Source organism: Syngnathoides biaculeatus, chromosome 16 (assembly GCF_019802595.1).
Source record: "Syngnathoides biaculeatus isolate LvHL_M chromosome 16, ASM1980259v1, whole genome shotgun sequence".
NCBI lineage: Eukaryota > Metazoa > Chordata > Actinopteri > Syngnathiformes > Syngnathidae > Syngnathoides > Syngnathoides biaculeatus.
Genome location: NC_084655.1, coordinates 10,112,967 through 10,134,055, shown reverse-complemented (window position 1 = coordinate 10,134,055; position 21,089 = coordinate 10,112,967). Strand labels below are relative to the sequence as shown.

Below are 21,089 nucleotides of genomic sequence, written 5' to 3'. Positions count from 1 at the left end.
TCCTCTGTTTCAAATATTAAGTTCCACATGTCTTAATACAGCATAAAATGCAATGCATACAGTATTCGAAGACTCAGCCATCTCGACTTGCATGCAGGAAGAAAAATATCTAAAAGTGGGAGTCTCCCCCACAGATGTGGGAGCAGTTGCGATGGGAGCGCCATCAGCACTGAGACTTGTCTTACTCAGCACTGATCATTAATTCATGATGCACAGCTTAATGGATGTTGAGATCAGAAACCTCTGCTATAAATTACTCAAGTTACAAACTAACAAAAAGATAAGTCCGAGTTGATGATGTTGTGCACAGTACAAATTGATCCTCTGTGTGGAAAATAGAACAATCAATTAAAGTACATGACAGATTTGCTCACTTGTCAGCTGTGAATGCACCGGTAGAGAACAATAAATGGACACAAATAGCAAAACATTAAATTCCACAGTTTTTGCCGTCATCTATTGTTTGCTGTATTTTATCCACTCCAGGCCCCACCAACATTACCCCACTCCTCTATTGTGTCTTTAATCCTGTGTCCCCTTGTGGTCGAGTGGCATGTGGCTCAGCTGCACTTTCGCCCCTAATGGACCCAGTTATGGTAGAGAGCTGCCATCCCGTTGTCTTAATTCAGGTCAAGTGTGAGTAAGTGTGTGCCAGTGTGTGCATGAGTGTGTTTGTTTTGTTGCATGTGCATTTTTTGAATGAAGGTGACACAGTTACAGCATGTGGCAATGGACAAACTTGCCATTTTAATTTAATTTCCCATTTTAATTCACAAATGTGTTATCTTTGTAGAAATAAAGTATATACAAGAGTGTTGCATAATTCGGAACATTGTTGTTGCGTGCAGATGATAGTGCTTAAATTACTCCACCCCTGTACTACTTTTTCTCATTAGGCTTTTGGGTGAGATGAAGACTACAGTATTATAGCTGACTTTGGACAAGAAGCTGACTGGTTGGCATTTAACTGCAGGGCACATCCGGTAAAGTCTTAAATATACTGTTCACACTCATATTCACACCCGGAAGCCATTTAAAGTTTTCATTTAACCTATCATGCATGTTTTTAGAATGTGGTAGGAAACTAAAGGAAGGTCTGAAACAGGGTTGACAGGATATCACTGTCACTGTCTCTTAACTGTGAGCCAGATGTGCTAACCACAATTCAATCAGACTAAAATTAATGTACCACTATGATGCTTTTTTATTATTGTAACCTTCCATGGAATTAAAAAAATAATCAGAATTTCACAAATACATACAAAATCAGATATAGAACTGGGTGTACTGTTCATCCAATGATTGCAAAATAACTATGACCTTGAGAAATGAACAGTTCTTTCTGTCGAATGGAAATATGAAAAGCTTTGTCAAGTAGAATTACTGCAAAACTTGTTTTTGTTTGTGTTTATAGTAACTGTACAGTATTTGTATCTTGTCTTCTGTTCACATCAGAAAGACAATTTCAAAGTAAGATTCTAATGAGGTGAGTTTTTGTCCCCGACAAGCCATTCCAGCCTTTTGGTTCTGAAAAAAAAGAGATAATGTTCTGTAAGATCTGCGGAGATGTGGCACAGTTCATTCCATAAATGCAAATTGCAGCAAGACTGACAAAGATCTTTTTTTACACACAGTCATCTGTTTGAGGTGTGTAATCAGCATGAAAGCAGTGATTGCTTTAAGAAGATGAAGTTGTAATTATCTGTATTAATATGGAAGGGCATCTCTCAGTTCATGATGTCCGTTTAAATACCGTTGAAAACAAGGACACAAAAATCCTTGACGTGTGCGTGTGTGTGTGTGTGTGTGTGTGTGTGTGTGTGTGTGTGTGTGTGTGTGTGTGTGTGTTGGGCCTGATTCAGTGTCTTTGAGTATGTGCAGAGGGATTGAGTCTTGTCAGTGCTGTCCCACACAAAGAAGATAAAACTACTAATGGCCAGAGCTTCCTCTAATGGAACGCGGTGTGTGTGTGTGTGTGTGTGTGTGTGTGTGTGTTGTGTGTGTGTGTGTGTGTGTGTGTGTTGTGTGTGTGTGTGTGTGTGTTTGTGTGTGTATGTGCATGCGTACTTGTTTGTGCGTATGCACACGCATCAACAAGGCTGCTGCATTCAATGTATTTCTTATTTATGGATGCATTACAACATTCAGTCCTCTCTAGTCCGCTTTTCTATTTGCAGTCGGAGCGCTCCGTCTGGACATGCAGAAATCTCCTCACACACACCTACTCTTTCTCCAAGCTGCGGAACTGCTCAAATGAACCGATAAAAGTCACTGCTGTCATCTGTCTCTTTTCGTACGACACTACAATGAAAGTGAATGACGACAAACAATTTTATGAGCAACCTGGTCGGTCTTCTGAAAGTTTAGAGTTTTTGGCCTACGTCCATGATAAAGGTTGAGATTGATTTCAAAGATGTAACTTGACAGTATGTTAAATCTTAAAAGCACAATGTTATTATACATTTTTTGTGATTATCCTATACAAGGTGAGAAGTCCGGTACAATGTGGACTGGTAGCCAATCAGGCAACTAGAGTATAGTCAGATAATTGATATTCACATTGATCATTCATCCATTTTCTGTACCACTTATCCTCACAAGGGTCGGGGGCTTGCTGGAACATATCACAGCTATTTTGGGGGGAGAGGCAGGGGTACACCCTGAACTGGTCGCCAGCAGGGCACTTATAAACAAACAACCATTCGCACCTTAGGGCAATTTGGAGTCTTCAGTCAACCTACAACACATGTGGAAGGAAACCAGAGGCCCTGGAGAAAACCAACGTAGGCACGGGGAGAACATGAAAACTCCATAGAGGAGAGGTCGGGATCTGATCCCTGGTCCTTCAAACTGTGAGCCAGATGTGCTTACCAGTCACCCGCCATGCTAACTCAAATAGATCATTCAAACAAAACTCAGAGCTGTGAGGCAGTCATGCTAACCATTCATTATGCCATGCTGCACATGCAGCATAGACAAAAAACAAACAAAAACATTCGCCCACACGTGGACACACATTTTGCACTTCAGTCCCATTAACCTAACATCCATTGGTTGATTTTTGTCTCGTTTTTTGTTTTCGTAGTCTGTGATCAAGCAACAAATGTTTGGCGGGCAAACTCCGCACACACTGACGTTCAAACACAATTTCACTGTAGTAATGTAGAAAAATAAAAATAGAAAAAAAGGGGAATCCCAGATATACATGAAAGGGCCCGAGTGTTAAACAGTCCTTCTGTCAATAACCTTCCAGTATTTTCAAATCTGAATGTGATCACGCATTGACACATTATCTTGATACGATACTATACTATACAATACTATACTATACTATACTATACCATACATTTTATGTTATAGATCGCAAATCTAGTGAAGTACATATTTTTTCATGCAAGTAGTTCGTGTACGTCCCTTTTAAAGAGGCAAGAATCTCTGCCAAGAGGATATTTCAAACGAGTGCTTCTATATACAGTATAGTGTTAAGAGTGTTTTGTGCCTTGGCTAAATACCGCCCTCTAGCGATGGAAATACGTACCGGTACGCTGCACAGTTAGACCAGTCCTGGAACGATGTGGTAGGCTACAAGCCTTGTCCTTCTCGAATTGCGTGAGGTGTGAAAACATAATGAAGCAGGAAGCATTCATTCAACCACTCGACTAGCATCCACCCAAAAAACACTTAAACTAATATATTGTTATGATTTAACTACAGTGACAAACACACACCATTGTTGAACATGAGGGTACACACCCACAGAGCCATAAATAGAGAGGCTTCATCCAGAAAATTTAGAACTGAAGAAGACTTTTGGGATTAAAGTGAAACATCTTCAACAAAAAAGAACAGTCCAGTCACTTCGCTTCAGCCTTGACCAGGATGACTGAGAATCGACACCGTAGTATGATACACAGTTCCATTTAATCATGTACAGCAGTGATTTCCAACCTTTATAGAGCCAAGGCACATATTTTACAATTGAAAAATCCCACGGCACACCAACAAAAGTAAATGTCACAAAAAATGGCTAGATTAACTACTGTATTTCCTGCCATCTAATAGATGTTTTTTTTTTTTTGTTCTGTCATTGTGCCTCACTGGCATAAATAGATGAATAAAGATACATTATTTCTTGGAAATAAATGTTTTTTTTTAGCAATTACATAAAATTGGATAACTTCCCACGACACACCTGAAGAGCGCTTACGGCACACTAAAGTACACTGTTTGGGAATCACTGATGTACAGTGAAGAAAATAATTATTTGAACACCCTGCTATATTGCAAGTTCTCCCACTTAGAAATCATGGAGGGGTCTGAAATTTTCATCGAAGGTGCATGTCCTCTGTGAGAGAGATAATCTAAAAAGAAAAATCCACAAATAACAATGTATGATTTTTTTAATGATTTATTTGTGTGATACAGCTGCAAATAAGTATTTGAACACCTGAGGAAACCAATGTTAATATGTGGTACAGTAGCGTTTGTTTGCAATTACAGAGGTCAAACGTTTCCTGTAGTTGTTCACCAGGTTTGCACACACACTGCAGGAGGGATTTTGGCCCACTCCTCCACACAGATTTTCACTAGATCAGACAGGTTTCTTGGCTGTCACTGAGAAACACGGAGTTTCAGCTCCCTCCAAAGATTTTCTATTGGGTTCAGGTCTGGAGACTGGCTAGGCCATGCCAGAACCTTGATATGCTTCTTACGGAGCCATTCCTTGGTTTTCCTGGCTGTGTGCTTCTGGTCATTGTTATGTTGAAAGACCCAGCCACGACCCATCTTCAATGCTCTGACTGAGGGAAAGAGGTTGTTCCCAAAATATCACAATACATGGTCGCGGTCATCCTCTCCTTATTACAATGCACTTGTCCTGTCCCAATGGCAGACAAACACCCCCAAAGCATGATGCTACCATGCTTCACAGTAAGGGTGGTGTTCTTGGGATGGAACTCATCATTCGTCTTCCTCCAAACACGGTTAGTGGAATTATGACCAAAAAGTTCCATTTTGGTCTCATCTGACCACAAAACTTTCTCCCATGACTTCTCTTTATCCTCCAGATGGTCATTGGCAAACTTAAGACGAGGCGTTGACATGTCCTGGTTTAAGCAGGGGAACCTTCCGTGCCATGCATGATTTCAAACAATGACGTCTTAATATATTACCCACACTCACAGTGGAAACGGTGGTCGCAGCTCTTTTCAGGTCATTGGCCAAGTCCTGTCGTGTAGTCCTGGGCTGATTCCTCACCTTTCTAAGGATCATTGAGACCCCACGAGGTGATAGGTGCATCTGACTCAGGATAATGCATGGAGTGGAGGTGAACTTTTAAAGGCGGACTAACAGGTCTTTGAGTGTCAGAATTCTAGCTGATAGACAGGTGTTGAAATACTCATTTGCAGCTGTATCACACAAATAAATGGTTAAAAAGTCCTACATTGTGATTTCTGGATTTTTCTTTTTAGATTATCTCTCTCACTGTGTTCATGGGCTGATTGCTCACTTTTCTAAGGATCATTGAGACCCCACGAGGTGATATCGTGGATGGGGCTCCACTCCGATTGAGACTGACCGTCATGTTTAGCTTCTTCCATTTTCTAATAATTGCTCCAACAGTGGACATTTCTCACCAAGCTGCTTGGCAATTTCTCCATAGCCCTTACCAGCCGTGTGGAGTTGTACAATTTTGTTACAAGTTTGAGTTTTACTGATAGTTTGGGGTGGACAGGTGTCTTTATGCAGCTAACGACCTCAGATAGGTGCATCTGATTCAGGATAATACATGGAGTGGAGGTGGACTTTTGAAGGTGGACTAACAGATCTTTGAGGGTCAGAATTGTAGCTGATAGACAGGTGTTCAAATACTTATTTGCAGCTGTATCACACACACAAATAATTCACAAAATCATACATTGTGCTTTCTGGATTTTTCTTTTTAGATTATCTCTCTCACAGTGGACATGCACCTACGCTGAAAATTTCCGACCCCTCCATGATTTATAAGTGGGAGGACTTGCAATATAGGAGGGTATTCAAATACTCAATTTCTTCACTGTATCATAACAAAACAAGTCATTTTTGCAGTATTCATATCCATTAGGTGTTGGATGAGGTGTTTTAAATATATAAATAGGAAACATTCGTACTTGTTTCATATAGGGACCTTTTTGAAATTTGAATGAAAAAAAATTTGATATGACTGTGGGCAATGTTGTTTTCTTCTTTTTTTCTTTTTTCAGGTTTTTTGGGGGGGCGGATATTACGGAAGCGTATTGCTGTCACACACACCCCTCAAAAATCCCGTTTTTTCGGGCTGTTTCTTTTTCGTAAGATATGCAAAAATGGCCTGTGGGCCACAAATGGCCCCCTGGCTGGAGTTCGGACACCTCTGGTTTATCTTGTCAAACTTGTCAAATGCATGACTGGCATTGTGCAACTGACAAAACGGACAATCGGCAAGCGTTATTAATACATGGTTTTAGTGAGACAGCTACCGTGAAAGGTCCACAGAAAAGTCATTCAAATGCCCAAATATACAAATAATACATTCACGTTCATTGAATTTTTAACAGGACGTACGTGACAAGAATTAAGATCCCAATGCAAAATCTTTTTTTTTAGTTTATTTGCATGGAATTATATTGGGGTTTTTTTTGTGTGTGTGTATTTTTTTCTTAATTTATGCAGTCCATACCTGCACTTTCCCGTAAAACGTGTCAGTACTTGCCGCATCATGGTTCGATGCCTGCAAGGACCAATGACAACTCCACATCGGAGTGACAGCGCCGCTCCCAAATAAAGATGTGGGTAACGTAGTCCAACAACAGAAGAGAGAAAACTATTCAAGGAACAAGTGTGCGCTATCCACTACATATCCCAGCATGCTTTGCTACATTAGCTCTTGCGTTCGGGATTGGATACATGAACGTGTGCGTGTGATTGAGTGAGCACAGTGAAGGAGAGCGAGCGAGAGCGAGATGAAAAAAAAGGAATGTAGGAATAGGTCTACAAACTTGGAGCAACGCTGTTGCTGAAACAATGGTATGTTCATATTTTAAAGCCGAGCTCTTTTGCAAATAGTACCTTTCTGGTAACGGAAAGCTTCACGTATCACTTGGCAGCGAGCAGAGCAGGTTGAGAGATTGGTTTTGGCTGTGATTGCTTGGAGAAAACATGAGCTAACTTAAGCTAGTCACCGAGCTTGTTCAGCTAGCGTTAGCGTCTTCATTTCCCCAGTTCCAAATCGTCGCTGGCGACGTGACAGCCGATAAGATCGTGTAAATGAAGTTGCAAGAATCCATCCCATTTTCCATTCTCTAACTTGCCATTTGATTAGCTGTGTGAATCCAACTTTGGTCTGTTATGCGTATCCGCCCCCTTTTTGGGGGATGGGGTGGAGGGGGAGAGGTTCCCACTTTTACGGGAATTTCCTGGTTGCGCAAACACTCCGTGACGCGTGTGCGAGGGGATTGTGACAATGCCCTGGTTCCTTTTTTTTTTTTTTTTTTTTTTCGCTGTCAGATTCTGCAGAAACCTTTTGTCATTTTAGCTGACAGTCTGCATACCCCCATTCAAGCCTATAGTCTGGTTGTTGTTCGGGTGTCACTTCGTTCTCTCCATTCCATCTATCCATTGCAGCCTCTCTGTCTGCCTCAATGTAGCCTCGGAGTCTGATTTTTTTTTCTTTTTTTCCCCCTCCTCATCTTTCTCTCGCCCCCAGTTGTACATGTTTTGCATTTCAAATGGTTTTCCCCATACGTATTTTCTTTTAAAGTCAGAATTTTGCTGAACGTGCATTAGTTGGAGACTCTAAATTGCCCTTAAGTGTGATTGTGAGTTCAAATGTCTTTTTGTTTTTATGTGCCCTGCGATTGGCTGGCAACCAGTTCAGGGTGCATTCACGCCCGGTAATAGCTGGGGTAGGCTTAAGCAGTCCTGCTACCCATGTGAGGATAAGCGGTTCAGATAATGGATAGATGGATGCTTTTGGAATAATGCTAAATATTAGGGAGTGAGTACCGATACCAGGTATGATAATTTAGCCTCTACGCAATCAGGATTTTTGGCGCAAATCAGCGAGTTTAAGAAAAATGATAACCGGTCTGAACACAAGATAGAGCAATGAGTCTATTTAAATGATATATTCTTTTACTGTATATATTTGATTGCTCAAAAAATATATATTTTCAATAATGTATCTTCATCAATTTATGCCAGGTATCAACAGACATGGTGACAGACAACAAATTAATGGTCTTCTATTAAATGGCACGAAGTAAAAACTCAAGTTAATGTATCCACATTTTGTGACCTTTTTGTTGTATGATGTGCCATGAGTTTTTCCATTGTAAAATATGTGCCTTAGCTCCATAAAGGTTGGAAATCATTGCTCTGCTCTGGTCAGATCATGTCTTCGAATCAATCAGGTCAAATGACTGAAATAATGGGTGCTAACTTACTATACTATAATTAAATTATTGTTATAAACAGACTTCACCCACAGTGAAACTTTAGAGCATGATTCAATGTAACATGCACTACTGTTAGTGCTAGCACTAGCTTACTACACTACGGAATATTTTGTTGCCTGCTTGCAACTAGTATCGTATTAAAACTGCATGAACATACCTCAAGAAAGCCTTGAATGAAAGTCATCTCCTAAGCAGCGGTGACCACCAACACGTGTTTTCCCCCATATTCATCTAATACAGTGAGCACGATACACTATTGTTGTCGTCGCCACGTTAATGAGTGGATCCAGTCGCAATTGTGTTGACAAAATAAAGTCTGATGATTGTAAAAAAACTGGATGCGGTTGTATTGAAATACAAGATTTTATTGCAGTAGTCTTAACACAGTTCAATCGTGAAAGACAAAATTCTGTCTTTGATGTCTTGACTTTCTCATCCTGCCGACGTTTTTTTTTTCATACCTTAATTGGCCGTTAGATATTTATAGTAAATTTAACTTTCTTTGGGATTGTCCCGTTCGGGGTTGCCACAGCGTGACATTTCAGTGAACGCTCACATTTGTTTGACACTGTTTTTACGACGGATGCCCTTCCTGACGCAACCCCTTTCATCAGATATTTATAGTACTACATCAAAAAACACGGAAGAAAGATTATCCAACTACGGCTATATAAAAATTAACTAGCTTTAGGATTCAGATATGCCATGCACAATGGCGACGCTGAGTCTTTTACCGAGCCAATCAATGACGTCATTGATCGGATTGGCGAACTAATACAAAGATAATCAAATGATAAGCATAAAATGCTTATTATTGGCTGATACCAATCTCATCGATCAAATCGGTGTAAAGTCTAATAATAATGTACCATTTAAATAGCTAAGAGGCGCAAAAATGTTCCAACACGTCTCAGCGTGATATACTGCATTTCTGCAAACTGGAGAGTAAATGGAAATAATCCAAATGCACGCTTATATAGAAAGAAAAAAATACTTGACACAGAAAAAGAAAAACTATCAAGTTTTTCTTTGGATAATCACAACTCATAATACAGTATAGGACTGTTGTCTCATTTTCTCTTGTGTGTCTTCCCAGGCCTAGACAACTACTGGTCTGGTTGTGTGTGCTTCCCATCCTTGTGTCCGTCGTTATAAGCAGGAGCCAGACGTCGTGCTACAGCAAATAATCCGGTAAAACAGCAAGAGTAACAGCTACCATTGCCAGCGACCCCAACACCCCAACGGCTGACTCAGCTAGTGGGGTGAGACAAACTGCAGTACACACACAGGTTCAGTGCCCAAGTATTACTCTATATACAAATAATAGTAATAATGATCAGTTTTGATTAGATGTCGTATTAAACAGCTTTGTTTTCATATTGTGTGGTAAAGATGTCAGTGTTTGTTTTTAAATTATGAAACCATTTACCAAATTGTCCTCACTATGTTGCAGAGCAGGATGGAGGCTTCATTCGGTCCAACCTTCGCAGCCGTTGCGGCTGGAGCTAAAGGTGCAACGCCGATCACAACAACTATTGGTCCATTTTATTTGCTGTTGCTAACCAATTATAATTATTGTTTTAAGTAGAAGCATCCAGCAGTTATAAGCAACATAGAAGAACTCCCTCCTCCTCCAGCACCTTGACCTACTCCCCTCGGGATGATGACGATGGAATGGTACTTATTCACTTATCTTTCTATTTTAATAATGCACATTTTCAACAGTGAAAATGCTGAGTCAAACGGGACTGAATCTCCATTTTCATCATCTTGACTATCTTCGATTGTTCGTTTGTTTAAGCCACCCATCGGTACTCCTCGGAGGTCAGACTCAGCCATCTCAGTGCGATCGCTCCATTCCGAGTCCAACATGTCCTTGCGATCCACTTTCTCTTTGCATGAAGAGGAGGAAGACATGGTTGGTCTAACGCTCAACACATGCATAGATGACATATGCAGCATCATACTGTACATTAAGCATACTGCGATGTGTTAGAATACTTAGCACTGTTGAAATTCAATTGAAGCTAAATGTTGTGTATATGTGTGTGTAGGAGCCCCAGGTATTTGCTGAACAGCCATCAGTAAAACTGTGCTGCCAGTTGTGCTGCAATGTTTTCAAGGACCCTGTTATCACCACTTGTGGGGTAAGTTCACATCATTCAGCCTTTTTAAATCAACTGTCTGCCTGCACCATTTGGTTGCCACGTGTGTAACGTTTTATTAAGTCCATACCTAAGTTTTAAGCATGCAAAGATGATGCTTTCCTTTTCAGTACCTCGCAGCACAAATACTTTGTGCTTGAATAGCATTATTGTATTGCATGATGAGCTTAAAATAAGATGAACATTGTAAAGTCAATTTTAATGGTATTTGCATCTAATTTTGCATATCCACTTGTCCTATACCACTTATTTATTCTTTTAGCACCTCGATGAGTATTAAATGAATGAAATGGACTCACAAAATGTGATTATTTTCCTCAGCACACCTTTTGCAGACGATGTGCATTGACCTCAGGTGAGTCTGAATTGAGTGTGAACTAATCAGCTAACAATGCATTATTTTTAAAGATAGAAGAAAATGTATGGGGATCCTTTGAAATTGCCTGGATTGTGGCATCAATTTATCATAAAATGTGATTTTGGTCTTCATTTAGGTCGCAACAAAAGACATTCTGCTTAAATTAATGCCACACAAACTGTTTGCATGGGTTTATAGGACAGACAATGTTAACAGTTAATGCAAGGTGGAAAGAGTATGTGAACCCCTTGGCTAATCAGTCAGAAATCAGCCAACCTCAAGTTCAGTCAATGTTGGGTTAAGTTTGCTTTTTTCCAAGATGTATTTCCCAATCCCGACTTCCACTTAAGAATTGTTTATCAGGGTTGCGTCAGGAAGGGCATCCGGCGTAAAAATTGTGCCAAACATATGTGCGTTCATCTGAGATGACACGCTGTGGCGACCCCGAAAGGGACAAGCCGAAAGAAACTTACTATCAGCACAAAGCTGAAAAGTGCTGCGCAAGTATCTCTCATAGCCTTCATGTTTAGCAGTGTACAGAAAGTTCAGCACTCTTCCTGTTTGCCTTTTATCAAGATTTAAAACCATCTGTCTGACAATTGAAGTCAAATGAAGGATGTGTGATGCAACAAACGGGACAAAGACCCAAAGGACAAAAGTAAATCCATAACCGAATGACTTCACAGAATAAAATTAAAAAATGTGTAGCGGCCTTCAACCTGATTGATAAACTGTGGCTAGACATCAAGAGAGCAATTCACACCAGACTTCCCATGAATATTGCTGTACTGAAACGCTTTTGGAAAAGACAGATGGCCTTAAATTCTTCCCGTTGTGCAAATCTGCTCTGCAACTATAGGAAACATTTGGATGAAGTTAATTTTGTCAAAGGAGTTATTGAAGCCAAAGTTTGAAATGCCCTTTTGCACTATTATATGTTTCTTTCGGGGTCGCCACAGCGTGTCATCTCAGATGAAAGCACATATATGTTTGGCACAATTTTTACGCTGGATGCCCTTCCTGACGCAACCCTTCTCAGGGAGTGGAAGCCCCTGGCTTACCAAACCTATGACCTTTTCATTTTGTGTTCAATAAAACGTGGGAACACAATAGTATGTGTGATAGTGGTTTAAAAAAAAAAAAAAAAACTTTGTCTAATGTTGTGACTTGGATCATATTTTATAACCAATTTATGCAGAATTTCAGATCATTCAAAAAGGTTCTTTTACTTTTACCTACAGTTGTAGATTTTAATCTGTCTGATATTCACGTTTGGACCCCTTACAGACAAGTGTCCTGTGGATGCAGCGAAGCTTACGGTTGTGGTCAACAACATTGCGGTTGCGGAGCAGATTGGCGAGCTCTTCATTCACTGTAAATACGGCTGCAGGGCAACCGCCAGTGGGGCATGCGCGGGTGGTGCCTCCAACCCCACAGTAGCGGGGAAACCTGGAGCGTATGAGGTGGACCCAGTGGGCTGCCCGTTCACGATCAAACTATCTGCACGCAAGTATGAAATAAATAAAAATGAAATAGCGGAACACCCAGTTTTGAAGATTTCTAATTTTTGTTCTCCATCACACCAAATCTGATTCTGTGCAGAGAACACGAAGGCAGTTGTGACTACAGGCCTGTCCGGTGCCCCAACAACCCCTCCTGCCCTCCACTTCTCACCATGAACCTGGAGGCGCACCTGAAAGAATGTGAGCACATCAAGTGTCCCCATTCAAAATATGGGTGAGTCTTTAAAAAATAACGTTCAAAGTATCATGGGCTGACTGTATTAGGGATTGCTTCTTGCATCTTACTTACGTGTTGCCAACAGGTGTACTTTCATTGGTAACCAGGACACATTTGAAACACACCTCGAGATGTGTAAATTTGAAGGGCTGAAAGAGTTTCTGCAGCAGACTGATGACAGGTGAACACACTCAACTCTACAGTTGGACACATCAATCAAGCAGTCTTCTTTTTTTATTTATATACAGTTGCAAATCGAGTAGCTGACTTGACTTGTCAAGTAGATCTCATCTGGATGTCATCTTTGACCTGTTCAGATTTCATGAGATGCAGCTGACTTTAGCTCAGAAGGACCAAGACATTGCTTTTCTGCGCTCTATGTTGGGCAAATTGTCTGAGAAATTAGATCAGCTTGAAAAAAACCTGGAGCTGAAATTCGGTAAGTTTCAAGCAAAAAGACAGAGTGAGTTTCTTCACCCTGTTTGTCATGAGTGGTGAAAAAACAGACTTTGTTAGCTTTTGTGTTGTAATTGTCTGACACTGTATGTTTAAGACATGCTGGATGAGAATCAGAGTAAACTGGGGGAGGACCTAATGGAATTCCGCAGAGACGCTTCCATGCTCAATGTGAGTACATGTAAAAAAATTGTATGGTGCTGTTGGTTTTGTTTGTGTGTGTGTGTGAAAATTTCGCTCCATTTAATGAACTTTGCCCTTCTCAGTTGTTGTTTGTATCAGGACAACACAAAATGTTTTCATTGTAATTAAATTACTTCACCCACAACGAAACATTACAGTGTGATTGGAAAGAACATTGGCATGATTACGGACAACCATTAGTGCTATCACTAGTTTGCTAGGCTACATAACGTTTGGTTGCCTGTTTGTGAGCCGTATCGTATTAAAGGTACGTGAACATATATACTGTACAGATACATACAGGTCATATCTGATGTGAATACATCTTCTGTGTGTTACGACAGGATGAGCTGTCCCACATCAACGCGAGACTCAACATGGGAATCCTGGGCTGTAAGAATTATTGGTTCTTTAGTCTCAATTACAAAGTTACAAAAATTTATCAGTATTCTGTCTCCTTGTATCATTCACCTCTTGTTCTTCTAATTTCTCTATCCTCCTAATGGATTTATTTTCTTCACACTGTACCTTTACCAATGTTATTTATTTGTTGCTTCTGTAGCATATGACCCTCAGCAGATTTTCAAGTGCAAAGGCACATTTGTTGGCCATCAGGGACCCGTTTGGTGTCTTTGTGTCTATTCCACCGGAGACCTGCTCTTTTCTGGCTCCTCAGACAAGACCATCAAGGTGACACATAAACACACACACACACTCCTTCAAACAGTTTGTTAGTCAGCTGTTGTCCTCTTCTGGATAGCTGCGCATGTAATTGGCCCACTAGAAAAATTATGGAATGTTCATTCATACTCCATGATAGCTTCCACATGAAGTGGCTTTCTCTTATTGAGCTCATGGTACATGCAAACACACAACTCTTATCAAGTAAAACTCTCAGGTTTTTCTGCAAAGCATAATGGGCACTTGTTGGCTTTGTATCATAGCGATGCTTTGAAACCAAAATGCGTATAATGTATAAATCCCCTCTTCCAGGTCCACATCGTGAAAGCCTCCTGTGCACAATATCATCTAATTCCAAGCGTTGCACTGAGGCGACTGGTCATTAATTTTAACAACGTTAAGACAGTTTTGTTTGCTGTGGCTGTTGCCCACAAGCACGTCTTCGCCGGCGTTCTTCTCTTCTTATTCTGGACCGGAGGAATAGACATCGAAACAGGGAACCAAATTCCTAAAATTTGAATGATTCCAGGAGAACCGTTCTTGATTCTCGATGCCGAGCCCTAACTATATGAACTCTTTATTCATTCCCGAGCAAATTTTTCACACTGCACCACTATTCAGAACTCATCCAGTATATGTGTTTTTTTTTTTTTTTTTTTAATCTTCACAGTGCAATTGTGGGTCTGAGCATGCCCTTCACCCACTCACGTTGTCTGAAACGCAGCACTATTTTATATGAAAACTTGGAAATTTGCATTGGAATCTTAAAGTCAAGTTTTAAATCATTTATGAGCCTTGACTTTCTCTGCTGGGTCAAAGTAGCACACGCAAAGGTTATGCTTTCTATCTGCATTCCCTCAGGTATGGGACACGTGCACCACCTACAAATGTCAGAAAACCCTTGAAGGACACGATGGCATCGTGCTGGCCCTCTGCATCCAGGGGTAATACAGCATATACGTTCACACAAACACAAAAGTCATAATCGATCGATTAGAATGAGCTGTCCTTTCATCCAAGCACAATTTGAGTGTAAATATATATCTCCATAGAAACCGCCTCTACAGTGGCTCTGCAGACTGCACCATCATTGTAAGAGACATTTGGCTCATTTGTTTTAAAAGTAGAATTGTGCACTTCCAATGTTAGAAATGTGTGTGGGCTTGCAATGCACAATTTGTGCAGGTGTGGGACATCCAGACCCTGCAGAAAGTCAACACCATTCGTGCCCATGACAACCCCGTTTGTACGCTGGTCTCCTCCCACAACATGTTGTTCAGCGGCTCCCTCAAGGCCATTAAGGTATATGTGTGTCTGTTATAGTTTTAAAACCATCTACTTGACTGGCATGTAGGACATGAAACACAGAGAGGAGTTCAGCATGAATAAAGAGAGTAATTGAATAGAAGCAACCACAAATTATCAGATGAGTCTGAAGGCTGGAGTGTCTGCAACGTCACTGACGTAGCAATATCTGTGTTTCCATGGTTACTGGGACGAAAGCAAACTGTGTGTGTGCACGCTCGTGATGAGTGTGTTAATGTGGGTGTGTGTGTTTCCTGAATAGGTACATTTTTTCCACTTCCCTTTTACTAAACTTATTTGATACTGCTTTTTTTTTGTTCCCTTTTTCACCGCAATTTCCTCACTTTCAAAAGCTTCTGCATCTTTTCATATAATTCATTGTCGTAGAAGTAATGCACTCATACTGTTTCGCCAGGTCGACTCGACACACACCTCGCTCATGTTTTTCTGTGATTTCAAGTCTTAATTCAGTTGACATATCTACTTCTCAGCACTCGCTTTCTTCGGACACATAATTTGAAGGGGGAAAAAGGCCAAAATTCCCCCACAAAAAAAATCTTAAATGGGAGCACGTAATACAACAAATGATTTCAAATTCACTAAGAAGTAACCCATAAAGTTGGAAAAGTTCAAGAGGAAACCTCAGAATTTCCCAGTTCTAACTCATTGGGTTTGAAGTCTTTTCTGACACCGGGCCAGGAACGATTCTGACACACTTCCTATGTTGTGAAAGTGTGCCTAATGTTGTGTTTGCGTGTAGGTGTGGGACATCGTGGGAACAGAGTTGAAGCTGAAGAAGGAGTTGACTGGGCTGAATCACTGGGTCAGAGCACTCGTGGCCTCCCAGAACCACCTGTATAGTGGATCATATCAGACCATCAAGGTAAAGGGATAAGATTAGATTCAGACTCTTCAAATGTCGCTCTACACTACTGTTGATTTTTTTTTTTATTTTTTTTTAAAAAAACCCACCCTCCCCTGGCAACCCTGGGGATTTAAATGCGGAGTAAAGAGCTGGTACCTCACACAGTATTGTGTAACTACTGCATTTCCTAAAATAGTGGCTTCCTCTCTAATGCCACATTATTACTTAATTGAGCAGAAAGAAAACTCTTCTCTTCTTGCTCTTCAGTGATTGAGACAGCCTGTAATATAAAATCTATATTGACTGTAATACAAATTGTACTGTGTTGGTTATTAATGTATTGCTTAGTATATTCTATCTTGCCGAGAATGTTTGACGTGAACTTCAGTATCCTTGCTATCCCATCCAGAATGCGGCTATGGTGGTCTCTGCTAATCAGTTATCAAAACACCCTTGTGAATCATGGTTTTCCATGATATTGAGGATACTATGGAAGCCCCTTCGTAGTTGCCACGCAGTTCTTTCTGACCCCTTCCTCCTTATTCACCTGGCAGATTTGGGACATCCGTTCTCTTGAGTGTGTCCACGTCTTGCAGACCAGTGGGGGCAGTGTCTACTCTATCGCTGTCACCAATCACCACATAGTGTGTGGCACCTATGAAAACCTGATTCATGTAAGACCCACTTACACACAAATATACTAAATCCACTTTTTCATCCGCTTGCAAAGTCTGTTTGTATTATTAGTGCTTGAGAGTGCGATGTTATGTATCCTGTGCAGGTGTGGGACATTGAGTCCAAAGAGCAGGTGCGGACTCTGACTGGTCACGTGGGGACAGTTTACGCGCTTGCCGTCATCTCGACACCTGACCAGACCAAAGTGTTCAGTGCCTCCTACGACCGTTCACTAAGGGTGAACAAAGATGGTTGTCTGTTCTTTTGCTATGCTACCTAAATGCATAAATTAAATATGTGTTTGTGTTTAGGTATGGAGCATGGACAACATGATCTGCACCCAGACCCTGCTCAGACATCAGGGCAGTGTCACAGCTCTGGCTGTGTCCCGTGGTCGCCTCTTCTCTGGAGCGGTGGACAGCACAGTGAAGGTAGGGTGGCGTATTATTATTATTGTTTAAATATCCGCCTCCCCTTCCACATCCATCAAAGGCTTGCTTGCCCATTCAGTTAAGGCCAATTATGTCATTCTTCTTTCTGTCATACAGCAGCAGTGACTATAAGAGTGTTTCATTCCAAGGGCACAATCAACATTTGTCACTCGCCAAATCATACCAGCATCAAATGTTTGTTTTTTTGTTTTCCCTTGAGAGTCAAAAGAAACTGAGGGACACGACTGCAAACGATCCATCAATGTTTTTATACCACCAGTACTCATTAGCATTACAGATGGCCAGAGCCTATCCTTGCTATCTTTGGCCAAGATTTGGTGTGTACCCATTCAGAATGCACATACAGACAAGCCACCATTCACATTCACAAGTGAAGCATATTATACTAAGCAAGCAGAGGGAGAGCATGCCTTCACCACCTTAGGGGAGAGCCAGATTAGAGTTTCAAAAGCAGCCATGCTAGTCACTATTTCATCGTTATTTTACCTACTAATAAAATAATTTATTTTTCCTAAAGTAGTCATGGTTTATAGTTTGAGTGCTTGTGTGAAGGTTTAAGTGTTGTTCAAGCATGTCCTCTTCCTGTCCTGCAATTTGACCTTTGCTGTTTGTTTCCCCAGGTGTGGACATGCTAAACAGATATCTTGATGAGTTTGTCTGTGTCAGACAGACATCCCAAATGCCAACATTTCCTTCTGTTTTTTTTTTCCCCCCCACTTCACAACCACACTCCAATAAGTATTTGCTCAAAGAGCTCAAACATTTTGACCCTTCATGGTCATCAGGACCAATTGTTGGACTCAAGGTCGTCACTGATCTCATCACATTGTGCATTATGGCAAGCTGTCATATGGTTGACCGACTGAATGCTTTGTGCCTGTAAATGTGTCAGGAAGCAAGACAGGATTTTAGTGACCTGCAGACAGTCCTGCTACATCATAGGCTGGTTTCACAAACCTGCTTTTTACATGTATGTAATATATACAGCCTCCTGAATTTCCTGTTTACAGTATTTTGTAAAATGATATTAAACTTCAGGAAGACTGAAAAATAAAAATACACGTGATCATCATTTCCGCTCCGCAACTCAGCTTTGCGAAACCAGCCTTTATAAGAATCAAGTTTAATAAGATAAACGGGATGTCATTCAGCCACTTATGTCCAATACTTGTGTGTAACGTGTGTTGTGTACATATACATCTATGTATATGTACACAGATATATAATATACATACAGTTGAAGGTACAAACTCTGTGCAAAAACACATTTAATTTTTTTTTCACTGTCTGAAGTCACATCAGACTAAACTTCTCCTGTTTTAGGTCAGTCAAGATCACCAAAATTGTTTTCTTCAAGGTCAAAAGTTTTCATACATTTCCTTACTATGAGAGGCAATTCCTTTGATCTGCATGATTTGAGTCAAACGTTGTGTGTAACTTTCCACAAGCGTACTCTGCTGCAATCCTGGCCCATTCCTCCTGACAGAAGTGGCGTAACTGAGTCGGTTTTCCTTGTTCGCACACACTTTAGCAGATCTGCCGACCAATTTTCGATGGGATTCAGATCAGGGCTTTGTGATGGCCACTCCAAGACATTTGACTTTAAACTCTAACCACATTTCAATCCTTTGGCCAGTATGCTTACGGTCAATGTTTAGAAGACCCATTTGTGTGTAAGTTTTAGCTTCCTGGCACATGTTTTGAGTTATTCCCTTAATATCTCCATGTGCTGTTCTCCCTTCATGATGCCATCTAATTTTTGAAGCGCTCCCGTTCCTGCTGCGTTAAAACAGGCTCACAACATGATGCCGACACCTCCATGTTTCACAGTTGGTATGGTGTTCTCAGGTCTGCAAGTTTCCCCCTCTTCCCTCCAGATGTAACATTGGGAATTACGGTCAAACAGCGCCACTTGAGTTTCATCAGACCACAGGACATGTCACCAGATAAACTTTTGAATTATAAGAAAATAATTTCACTAAGGTCCTTGTGGCATTTAACAAAATAAAATACTTCTGGTGATCTTGACTGACTTGAAACAGGAGAGGTTTAATCTGATTTGACCTCAGACAGAGAGACGAAAAAAAAAATCAAATGTATTTTTGCACAGTGTATGTAAGCTTCTGTGTTTTGATGAGTGCCATATCTGAAACGTTCAAGGATGAGTTACTCTGTTTAACTTCATGGCAACAAGGAGTGTAACACATTAACAGAATCACGCTTTGTTGTGGGCGGATGTGCGTGCGTGTTCAGTCCGCAGGAAGTGATGGCAGACTAATAAACTCCCAGCAGCCAATGCAGATAAAGTGCCACTGGGCGAATGTGATGTGCAAGCACCCATATTGGGTTAAATATAAGCCTGTAGTCATAGCAACATGTTGACCCACATCACATTTGTAAGTAGGGTGCACCCACAGAACGTATACTTTAAATGTGAGAGTTTCACAGATGGTCCAAAGTATTTTGCGTTTGTTATAGTGCACATTTTGGCCACTACTAGAGATTTCTTGTGTACGTGTAATTATGTAATCTTGAGTTGATCATCAATAAAACTTGTACACTTTGACAATGGAGTGATGTAATTGTGCTATCAAACTTAGTATTTATGTTCCTTGAAGTGATGTCGTGACAAAAGTGATGTTTTTGTTTTCATGTACGGTGTATTTACACTACTCACAAAATATTTAGAATTAGAACAGCAAATAAATACATTTTCCAACTTTCATGAAATCTTTAACGTTGGATTATATCCATCCATCCAACCCGTTTCTTTGCCATGGGGCAATTTAGAGTGTCCAATTAATGTTGCATGTTTTTGGGATGTGGGAGGAAACCGATGTGCCCGGAGAAAACCCACGCAGGCACGGGGAGAACATGGAAACTCCACACAGGTGGGGCTGGGATCAAACCCAGGTCCTCAGAACTGTGAGGCCAACGCTTTACCAGATGATACACTGTGCCACACATTGGAGATATAGATATATATGTGTGTATATATATATATATATATATATATATATATATATATATATATAACAGGCCAGAGAGATGAAATTAGGGAAAGGTTTTTTTTTTTTTTTTAACTTTGTGATGCAAGTGAAGTTCTTCTGTGCTCTCATGTCCCTAATTTAGTTACTTCGTGAGTTAAGATGTCAATCATCGAGATGCCACGAGATGGCAGCAAATCAAGATTTTTATTTTTTGGGTGGTTCATTGTTTTAGAAGGCCGAAAAGTGTTTTTTCAGTTTCAGTCCTGTGTTAACTCAAGCAGACAAGACTTGAAATCCATCCATCTTCTTCGCCGCTTATCCTCACGTGGGTCGCGGGGAGTGCGGGAGCCTATCCCAGGTGTCAACGGGCAGCAGGCGGGGTACAACCTGAACTGGTTGCCATCCAATTCCAGGGCACATACAGCCACACTCACAATCACACCTCAAGGCAATTTTGAGTGTCCAGTTAATGTTGCCTGTTTTTGGAATGTGGGAGGAAACCGGAGTGCCCGGAAGAAACCCACGCAGGCACGGGGTGAACATGCAAACTCCACACAGGTGGGTCCGGATTGAACCCTGGACCTCAGAATTGTGAGGCCAATGCTTCATCATCAGATCCACTGTGCTGCCACAAGACTTGAAATGATTATTTAAAAAAAAAAACAATACACAACAGAGGATTGTGCAGTTTGGAAAGAACGTTTATTTATTTAGAGCTGATGGTCCATACGATGCAGTCACT

At 40.8% G+C, this 21,089-nt stretch overlaps 1 protein-coding gene across 5 annotated transcripts; it reads left to right on the top strand.

The window, feature by feature from the left end:
- Window positions 1–6,891: 6,891 nt before the first annotated feature.
- Window positions 6,892–20,025, top strand: traf7 (TNF receptor-associated factor 7). 5 transcript variants are annotated; one of them, XM_061846677.1, is made up of 22 exons: window positions 6,892–7,047; window positions 9,574–9,739; window positions 9,931–9,988; window positions 10,063–10,154; window positions 10,279–10,395; window positions 10,532–10,624; window positions 10,964–10,997; window positions 12,288–12,510; window positions 12,603–12,737; window positions 12,826–12,921; window positions 13,058–13,179; window positions 13,294–13,367; window positions 13,724–13,772; window positions 13,942–14,069; window positions 14,922–15,004; window positions 15,113–15,152; window positions 15,246–15,362; window positions 16,126–16,248; window positions 16,785–16,904; window positions 17,012–17,143; window positions 17,217–17,336; window positions 17,978–20,025. In XM_061846677.1, the coding sequence occupies exons 3-22, from the start codon at window positions 9,937–9,939 to the stop codon at window positions 17,990–17,992; spliced, it is 1,965 nt and encodes a 654-aa protein (XP_061702661.1). In that variant the 5' UTR covers window positions 6,892–7,047; window positions 9,574–9,739; window positions 9,931–9,936; the 3' UTR covers window positions 17,993–20,025. The 5 variants fall into 5 exon arrangements, with proteins under 5 accessions (XP_061702661.1, XP_061702663.1, XP_061702666.1 ...); XM_061846679.1 differs by having other exon boundaries at window positions 9,574–9,766; XM_061846682.1 differs by having other exon boundaries at window positions 9,574–9,766; window positions 9,936–9,988; window positions 10,066–10,154; window positions 17,978–20,024.
- Window positions 20,026–21,089: the final 1,064 nt, after the last annotated feature.